The sequence below is a fragment of the Orbicella faveolata genome, unplaced genomic scaffold (genome assembly GCF_042242905.1).
Source record: "Orbicella faveolata isolate gen_17 unplaced genomic scaffold, um_ofav_v1 contig_34, whole genome shotgun sequence".
NCBI lineage: Eukaryota > Metazoa > Cnidaria > Anthozoa > Scleractinia > Merulinidae > Orbicella > Orbicella faveolata.
Window position 1 is genome coordinate 15,527,665 of NW_028301563.1, and position 9,948 is coordinate 15,537,612.

The window sequence follows — 9,948 nt, forward strand, 5'->3', positions numbered from 1 at the left end:
GTTACTTGATGTCTTCGTCTTACTTTCAGACTGATACAGTCAGAGCTTTGATTCCGTAGCTGGATTAAGTTTGTGACTCAAGTCAGTTTTCACAAATTAAAAACGCATAAGGCACCTCATTACAGCCCTATGTGCACGAAGATGCTCATGTACAAACACCTCATACCGAAATGGAAATCTTTCGGTTGCATCTCTCTTCTAGGTTTCGCAAATCCTTTCTTTCGTTTCTTAAACCAGGCCGGTGATTTCCTGTTCAGTTCTTTCGCTTTTTGAGCCATTCACTCATCCAAAAAATGAAATCAATTCAAATTGATTTTCTTGCCAGAAATTTATGTTGATTTTATTAACTTGGACATTACGCCCGACAGAAAGAACAAAATATTTTAATGTACAATTTCTTTCGTTATAGTTTACCTATTTAATTGTTTTATTAAGGAATATTTCCTTGCTTTATTCGAGACAGACGAGTCGTCAACTGCTGTAAATAGAGCGAGCATGTGACATAGTGATTGGCTGAAAAACAAATGACGTCATTTCTTGGAAAGTTGAGGGGACTCCCCGCGCATCATGTGAATTCTAAAAATATAAAACCCTTATTCCCCAGAAGTTTGTAGCATTAGAGCTCAGACACTGAAGCGAACGGATCGAAACGCCCTCGGACTTTGAAACGAAGATTATAATACTCTTCTAGGAGTTACTCACGCAGGCTACTGTTTAAGAAATATTTCGCAATGCCCGCGGAGAGACTTCGTCTTCGAGCGTGGATCGAGAAAGAAGCAGACGGCGGCAGGCTACCGGGTCTTGAGTGGGAGGACCGTGACAAAGGCATCTTTAAAGTCTCCTGGAAGCATGCTTCGAGACAGTGCTGGTCGTTTCCTAAGGACGCCTGTGTTTTCGAAGGCTGGGCAATCCACAGTGGACGGTACAGGAAAGGTTACGACCGCCCCGATCCGCGAAGATGGAAAGCGAATTTTCGATGTGCTCTCAACGCTCTTCCGGATATCATTGAACTTCCAAACCAGGGCATTGCGCGGGGCCAAGATGCTTATAAAGTCTATCAGATAGTCAGGAAATCGGTGAAGAAAGACGGCCACAATAAACGGCAAAGCAAATGTAAGTATATTGCGTGGTTTTGAGGCCAGACAACGGCGGCCTTGACGGCTCAATATGTGCACACGAATCAATAAGAAGGCGAAGAGTGCTTACCGAATCAAAATTTTAACCTGTTTATTCACGGATGTTGTGGCAGTTCTATGAGACAAATGTTTCATTTTAGAGATTGTGTGTTTAAACCGAAGGAAATCATTGTCGAAAACAAAAACGTCAATAGAATTTGTGCGCGCTCTTGTGCAGATCTGGAACCCGTGACCTGTAAACCGACTTCTCGACAAATTTCCGCCAATTTTAGTGTTTATCCTTAGCGGAAGTTCTCAGAACGACTAAATTACAACATGCTACAATCATGAGTTTAATCTTAGCAAGGATTCGAGGCTTATTTTTGTGAGAACGCTGCGAAAAGAATAAATCGAAGTCAACAAAGCATGGCCAATTCCCAGAAATAGGCAAAAACCCGTTTACGATAGCATTTCCGAGAAAAAGCTTCGAATTACGTAATTTGCATATCGTTAAAGCACTGGTGAAGTCGTTTAAACGAAACCGTAATAATTTGAAGGGGGGAATTTTGCTAAAGTGTTAAGATCAAGGGAGTTTTATCATCGTTAGTTTATTCGGAGTTTGTGAACATCCTCGTTATATCGATTCCGCGAAAAAAAAAACTTGATCAGGGCGTCATCGGTGACGCCCTAAAAAAACTGATCAAGCACAGTTAACCCGCGGACCAGTTCAGCAAACACGAGAGAGCTACAGACTTCGGTTTCTGATGAAATCAGGTTTTAGCAAGCATTCTGACTCTAAATTTCAACGAGTAATGTTCGGCAGTTTTAGCACAATATGCTGAAAGCTGAAGAAAAAGGGGCTTTTGTCTAGTTTAGGGAAGTTTTTTTTGTTTGGTGTGGGAATATTCTCGGAAAGCGTCACAGTTTGACGAACAGACCGTCCTTTGGAGACAATTTTCGTGCATAGTTTGACGATGCAAATAGGCCGTGATGAGAATTTAATTTGAAACCGAAAGGTTCGAAAGTCTTGAAGACTCTTTCGATATCAGCATGCAATACCGGGATTCGATCCGGTTTGGCGTCAGGCGGTCAATGACTTATTTATTCGGCATTTGTTGTTCTTTGAGCTTACCAAGAAATGGCGGGTAAAAAATGCATCGACTAATAAGTTTCCTGTGAAAATTGAGAATAAATATGAGATGCTTTGCCCTAGCTGCTCTCAAACACATATTGTAAAAATAATATAGATACAACGCACAGAGGGCCACTAATATAAGGTCATCATGATGGCTCAACTTAAACACCAGACAGACAGGTTTTCAAGTAAAACCACATTCTGCACTAGTCCAAAGAGAAACGCGTTACAAATATCCACATTCTCTCTTCCAGAAGCTTAAAAGTAGTCATATCTGTATGTTATAAGGAGATCGATCTTGCTTTGAGAGAGGTGGAGTGCAAGTGTAAGAAGTCCGTATCAAACCCCACAGTTGAATCTTCGAAGACAAGTCGCATCGTTTTACTTTAAGCAAAAGCAGTTCAAATATTTGCGAGATTTCATTACAGAAATTCCGTTTGAGATACCTTTACAAGAATTTTGCCTCGAGTTCTAAGGAACACGAGGGAAGAATCATTTCGCTATACTGCGACCTCCATTTGAAGTCGGAGAATGCGGAAAAATATATTAAGTTGAACTACTTTAAGTGTATGCAGCTCCACTTTAGGTGATTCCAATGATTTTACTAATGTGCTGACGGTGAGACTTCCATGGTAATAATTTTTTTTTGGCGCGGTACGCTAAATGCTTTGAACTGTTCCTGTTTATCAAATGATTATGGAATCATGATATCGGGAATAGCTCTTGTAATGCGGAATTGGGTATTTCAGACTAGATTACAAAGGCTTATGACCTGCTTCAAGTGCGAATGAAATTTGCAGAAAAAGACCGGAAAACCAGACACCCCATTGTCCATGCCGGAATATAACACGAGCAGTCCTTTATCATTTGTCGGCAAATTATGTTTAGAGTTCACCACTTGTCATGAATTGTTGACTATAGGAGCGCTACCTTAGCTTGTCAAGCAAGCGTGAAGCTGGAACGACCAGAATACACTAACAAACGAAACGGGACCCTCTGAGTATTCTTTGACCACTTCCTTTGTCGGACCTAGGAATTAGTTGTCTCTATTTAGGATAAAATTCAAGTGAACATGCATGCATATCAGCCTCGCTGAACATCCGTAAAGCACATCACATCTACGAGGGCTTTGCCTTATTCACGGCTGCTTGAAGCATTGAGTGTTATATGGACAGTGTTATGTTTGAATTTATGTGTAGTCTGGCCTGAAAGTTACTTTCATACTTCTTTTTAACATTGTAAAGGGTAGAATGACGAATGAGTTAAAGTAAAAGAAAAAATTCAAACGAGGGCTTAAGGAGGGATCAGGTTACATATCGAGTACTAATCATGGATCCGGTGATGGAATAGAGTTGAACAACACACGAATGTGAAAGTGAATGGACATGTTGTCTCCTTGTTTCATTTCGTAGATGTTCTCAATCTTCTAACTTTTCCACAATCTGGGTTGAGTCGGGTTTTGGCTATGAATGTTGCACATGGATTGCGAAGCATCTGTGGGTTGCGCAAAAGAGTTTGGAAAATTTCTGATATCTTTCTATCAGTAATTTGCTGCTCTTTAATTTGCAGCAAGCGCCTCTACCAGTGCGGTTACCAACACAAACGTAACGCCACCATCCAGAGATCACACAGCTGCGAAAAGAGCGAGGAGGGAACCAGAGCCAGCGAGATTGAAGAGAGCAACTCCAGGGGTAGGTGATACCACTCTTAAAACAAAGTGGGGACAAACGAAGAAATTCAAGAGACTGCATATTAAAATTAAATTTACAGTAGCTTTTGTATGTATTGTATACTCGGAAAGCTGTGAATTGGGCGCCCGAGATAGTGAAATACCTGAGCCGCATTACCATTTCGTATCATGTTAATTTTTGCCTGATATATCCGAGGTTTTATGAACCTTTCTAACAAGTGTATATGTAAAATTATCGATAATAATCGTTTAATCTTTACTGATGGGGCGACCAAAAATAATGAAGGAAGAAAATCCTATTTAGGCAAATCGAAAAAAGTACAGTATATGTCCGAAAGATCGTAAAACGTTCAATGAATTTGGGTTGAAACAACCGAACTTCCAGGCAAGCGTTCTCTAAGGTAACTAAATCTGAGTAAGTTTTACTCAACAAACTAAAAGAGCAATGATTATCTCTCAAGGAATTGTCAGTTTTGCCCGAGTAAACAACCTGCGGCAACTTCCGTTCAATTTTACGGATTGATTTCCAAGAAACTTTACCATTGGGGGTACGGAATTTGCGTCTGAAGGAGTCAAAGCAGACTCTTGAATCTGTTCACAGTTTGGCAATGAGAAATTGCTTTTGACTTCTAATTTAACCGAAGATTTCTTGAACGAGTGCTAAAAGAATTGGATTAAATGTTTGCTGAAGATCACTGTTCAAGACAAAGGTGGGTAAAACTGAAAGAAGAAAACGAAAGCTTGACGTTTCGGGGTTCGAACGCAAAACTAGTTTCGCTTCCTTTAGCCGAGGTTTGTTTGTGTCAGTCTTAGCAATGCGAAAATGCAACCACAATGCTTATAGCGTAAGTCGTGTTTCAGACCGTTTCAGTTTCTTTTAGGTGTTGAGTCAACAGACACGTGTCAGTCAAGACTGTCAAGCTGCCAGTTTTGCAACATTCGAAACTATTTCGTTATCAATCGAAAGGATACTTAGTTTCCTTAACCGAGGTCAGAACAATGACAGGAGGAAGATCGCTTCTTACGAAGGAGAAACAAAGATTAAAACTAGCAATGGATCGATATTTGGGCTAATTTTTCGCGACTGGAAACCTGTCTTGGTTGTTATAGGAACAATAAGCACAATCTAGAGCTTTCGATCTATGTAAGTTTGATCCATTCCTATCAATCATAGCTGTCAATCAAAGCTGGCAGTCAGTATATATATAGCTATTGCGGCACATGCCATGTCGTTCTTAGAAATCGTCCACCTATTAAAGAACACTTGTTTTTGTTAACTTTTTTTGTTATTTCTTCTTTGACTGCCACCTTGCACTCTCTACTTTTCTGTCACAACACGAAATTAGCGAGTAGGTACAAGAATCAGCGGAAAGTTTCATCGCTTCACCGCAAACGAAATTTCACGCTTTGTTAAAAGGCGTTGATCAAGTGTAGTCAGGTCTCTCGTTCTGCTATGTGAAAAGATTCAATAAAGAAGTGAGGCGTACGCCTTGTTCGCAACAACAGTCCTTTAGGTAATGAAAAGAAGTTGGCGGTTCAGACTTCCTGTAGCAGCCTAGCAGAGGCGCTAATCTTTTTCTCGTTGTTTAGGAACAGCCTAGAAAGGCTCCATACTACCCCCTGCCGGGTAGTAAACCACCATTCAGTGGCTTTGGATTCTGGCCAACATTCCACGCCTGGCCACATCTGCTTGATCATGACTACATGAATACGTGGTTCGACCCAAGACCCGAGATGAAAGGTACGTCATGCACTAAGCCTTTAATTGTCTATTGTACTGAGTACCTAGCCAGTAAGTGGAATTTTAGAAGTTTGAAATGGAATCAAAGTAGTTAAAATACTAATGAAGCGTCTTCTTGTCTCGTATTTTTCTCAGACATTGGAGTTATGACTCAACCAGGAATTAAGCAAGAACCTTTGTCTCCAGGCGATAACATGATGGCATCATGTTCTCGGGAACTTGTTGACTTAGAAGAGGTATTGTACTTATTAAAAATGATTCGTTAAAAATCGTCAAACATCTAGTGAAAAAAATGGGTATTTACTGACTGAAGTCACGTGAAATGCCTAAAATCGTTTCCAGGGTTCTCTTGTCAAAAAGCACCAGAGCTGTACATTTACTTGTACTACTGAAGGACTGAGTGGGAGAGTTTTCTAATGCTAAATAGTTTTTCTCGGCTACCTGGCATTCTAATTGTTCCTGGAAAGGACGTGTTTCCTCTGTGAAGACTAGTTAGCTGATAAGACAATATTTAATTCTAAAAGGAGTTTGAAATCACAAAATTACAAAAATCAAGGCATTTCGGTTCAAATACGAAACACTCATGAAAACTGTGTGTTTTACTTGGAAATGGTCGCAAGGTATATCATATAAATGTGAGATGGTTTTTAAATGTATTTTTCAGAGTTCCCCAGCAGGTGCCAAGGTCATCGTGAAAGAAGGTGAGATACTGATTAAGCTTGCCTTATAGGTTCTTTGAACTGCAAGTCTTGTTCTTTGAAACGTTAGGATCTTTAACCATATACTTATCCTGCTTTGAAATGAATTTTGCAGAAGATGAGGTACCCAGCGATCAAGAAATCATCGATGTAAGTTAATGCTCTGGTTTATTGATGTTATTGTTGCTGTTTTATAGTCTGCATGTATTAGTGTGATTTTCGGAGACTCTGTCACTGAGTAATTTTATGCCCTTTTTGACGTGTTTGAACTGGCCTCCTATACGCTATACCAATAAAAAATAAGTGTGAAGTCTGCATACGAGCCAAGTGTTCCATCAGGCCGGTGCTTGTGTCCGCGGGTTCAGTAGCATGAAGCGAGTACGGGTATTTCTACTCCTCCCAGGATTGGATGGTAGTCCATTGCAGGGTTACCCTCCAGCATTTAATTTGCCGATGCCCATTTATACACCTGGGTGGAGAGAGGTCCTGGGAGAGTAAAGTGTCTCGCCCAGAAATACAACGCAATGTCCCCGGCCAGGGACTACTCGATACGGAGGCGAGCGCAACAACTATGAGGCCACCGTGCCTCTACTTATGAAACGTCAACTGTTATTCGTACTCTTCCTCTGTATGCCCTTCCCGCTACCAATTTCAATTTGCCTGGATATAACCGAAGTGTGTTTCCCTCTCCTCCCTAGCTGGTAGATCAAATGTCAGATCAGAGTAGCTCCTCACTTGAGGATTTGGACGGCATGGAGGGATCAAATGAGGAGGGTACGTGTAAAATAATTAACATATATATGTCTGGATTTATGAAAACCGTGCTAATTTCAACACAACCGCCCTGACACTTTTCCAAGAAAATACACAGGCTTTTTCACTCAATCAACCACAGGTACTCTGTCAACACACAGCCTACTCACCCATCTTGCTTGTGTCTGGTTGGCTGGCTGCCGGCCCCTAAGGCTGCAGGGCATTGCTGGCCAAGGCTGTTCTGCAAAGAAAATGAGCAGTTTTAACTGGGGAAAATGCCTCTCTCTGTGACCCACCCCACCACCCTGGGGTAAGGGCGTGGCGGTCCCGCTTGGTATCAGCTGGTAGCCAGGTCCCAGCTATCTTCCCCAACCCTCCTTGAAGGAAGCCTCCCTGGCTTTTCAAGCACCGCTATCGCCGGCAGGCAGGCGCGAAATTTTTGCCCCAAATTTGACACAGTTTTCATAAATTCAGACACATATATATATATATACATATATATATATATATCGAATTACTTGTCATTAGGGATGAATGACGCTACAATAAAAATATAAAGAGTAAACAGATTTCAAAAAACTGCACGCCATTTTTTTGGGTTCAAGTTATGCGCCTCCAAGGTGCTCCAAGGTGCCTTCAAGGTCTTCTCATTTAGCCCCAAAATGTGGATATTTTGGCAAGGGCTTGGAAGCTTTGCGCCAATTTTGGGGTGATGCCCTTTTCCTGGTTGAAACAAATCATGAGTTCCATTTGTATGCTGTTGTATGCGTACGTAAAAGCCGTTACGCGTTAACTGGATTTTCTGCAACTAGTGAGCACCCGTGATATAAACGGGGTGACTGTTCTAGCCTGTTTCTCAAGAAAACATATTCATTTTGCTCTTTTATAGATTTTTCGGAAGATGCTTCTCCTCCAACAGAGCGTCCCCCTCTACGGCTGGTTTTGAAGACTGAAGGCTCATCTGATTATGGGAATGAGTACACAAGTTCCCTTCCCTTGACTCCAGACTCCACTAGGGAGATTTTAAGTGTCATCAACAGGTCATGAAAAAACGATAACAAACTCTGCAAGGTTTGAAGACGTCCCAGTGAAGAACTCTTACAGGGAATTATACACGTGTAGTCAAGTTCAGCAATCGAAGGAAACGTATTTTCACACTGTCTAAGACCGATGCAATGAGCTTCGGTCAAAGAACTATTGGACTTCAAGTCTGCCTAACCTGCCTTAAGAGGACACCTTAATTACAAACTGCACGTACCTCTTTGGACGTTTAAACGAGTAGAGTTTTCACGTGACCAGAACTATAGCTAACCTTCCTCTTATCAGGAGGTGGTGTTTCTTTTGCACAAATTTTATTGTATCATGTAAGATAAATAGTGGTAAAGAAAGAAAAAGTAATGTAACATTGTTAGTAGAGTTCATTCGCTTAAGTTGTAGGCTTACACCTACCTCTTCCAGGGTCAGTAAATATGTGTCGATCTATGAAGTCTGTGGATGAAACCTTAGTGTTCAACCAATCAAATGAAAGTTATTGAGGAGTACATTCATTTAGTACTGTTTATTATACTGCACAACTGTAGATCCAATTCTTAAGTCTGTAGATGTAACTCTAGTGGGTGACCATTCAAATGAAAGCCGCTGAACAGTACTTTTATTTGGTACTACTATTATAAAACTAACACTTTATCTCACATTATGAATCTGGTCACTCCTGGAAGTAAAGATGGAAGGTAAAACATAATAAACTGATCTATGGGATCACTCTAGAGTACTAGCAATCAGGTTTTGTTCACAATTTGACGCAAAACGTAATCTTACATCAACAACACTCCTGAATGCCAATGAATTGGCATTCAGAAGCAAAAATCATTTGGAAACTCGTCTCTGGGCATCCATAATTAATTTTCCATCAAAGAACCATACATGCTATGCATATTGACAGAAATAAATCGTTTTTACAAAACCTGTTTTAAAACGAGTGGTTAGTACTTTTAAAAATATAAAAAACGAATCTATATTTTGTGCGTGTTAGTTTTTTAAGAAGCTTTTATGCTGTAGGGTCAAAAGTGTGCGTAACAAAAGTCATTTTTTCTTTAGAAGTTAGCGTAGAAATGATTTTAACTGTTCACTATTTTGTTGATGTTGCGATGACCGAATCAGCGTAGAAGATATCGCTTCTTCTTAACCTCGATATCAGTCTGACATGTTTTGTTGAAGTTTTATCGGTGCAAATTTTCAAACGTGACAATAGGAATAAAGTAATCAACTCTATTTTAAGGAGTATAAGTCTTATGAAATAAAGTGATTTTGTTTTAATTTACATCATGACTGACGTAGCTTTAATTTCGTAGAAGTGTCGACAGTTACATCAAGTCAAATATACAATTTACTTACAATCGTTGAAAAAACTAGTACTCAGCTAATGTCGAGCTTCAATTCAGTCCAATCATGAAACAGTGGTCTATCTTTTAAATCAAATTGAAACCCTACTATATGACCATTCAAATGAAAGCTATTGAGCAGTACTTCCATGTGGTACTGTTTATTATGCTGTACAGGGTGGGTTTAACTTCTGAGTCAGTGGATAAAAACACAGTGCGTGGCCATTCAAATGAAAGCTACTGAGCTGTACTTTCATGTGGTACTGTTTATTATGCTGTACAGGGTGGGTTTAACTTCTGAGTCAGTGGATGAAACCCAGTGAGTGACCATTCAAATGAGAGCTACAGAGCTGTACTTTCATGTGGTACTGCTTATTATGCTGTACAGGGTGGGTTTAACTTCTAAGTCAGTGGATGAAACCCAGTGTGTGACCA

At 40.3% G+C, this 9,948-nt stretch overlaps 1 protein-coding gene across 1 annotated transcript; it reads left to right on the top strand.

Annotated features, from left to right (window-relative positions):
* Positions 1–323: 323 nt before the first annotated feature.
* On the top strand, positions 324–9,452 carry LOC110062856 (uncharacterized). Its single transcript, XM_020769804.2, has 8 exons — positions 324–1,113; positions 3,820–3,941; positions 5,531–5,681; positions 5,817–5,917; positions 6,346–6,382; positions 6,495–6,529; positions 7,078–7,153; positions 8,022–9,452. Exons 1-8 carry the CDS (start codon positions 732–734, stop codon positions 8,177–8,179), a joined length of 1,062 nt encoding a protein of 353 aa, XP_020625463.1. The 5' UTR covers positions 324–731; the 3' UTR covers positions 8,180–9,452.
* Positions 9,453–9,948: the final 496 nt, after the last annotated feature.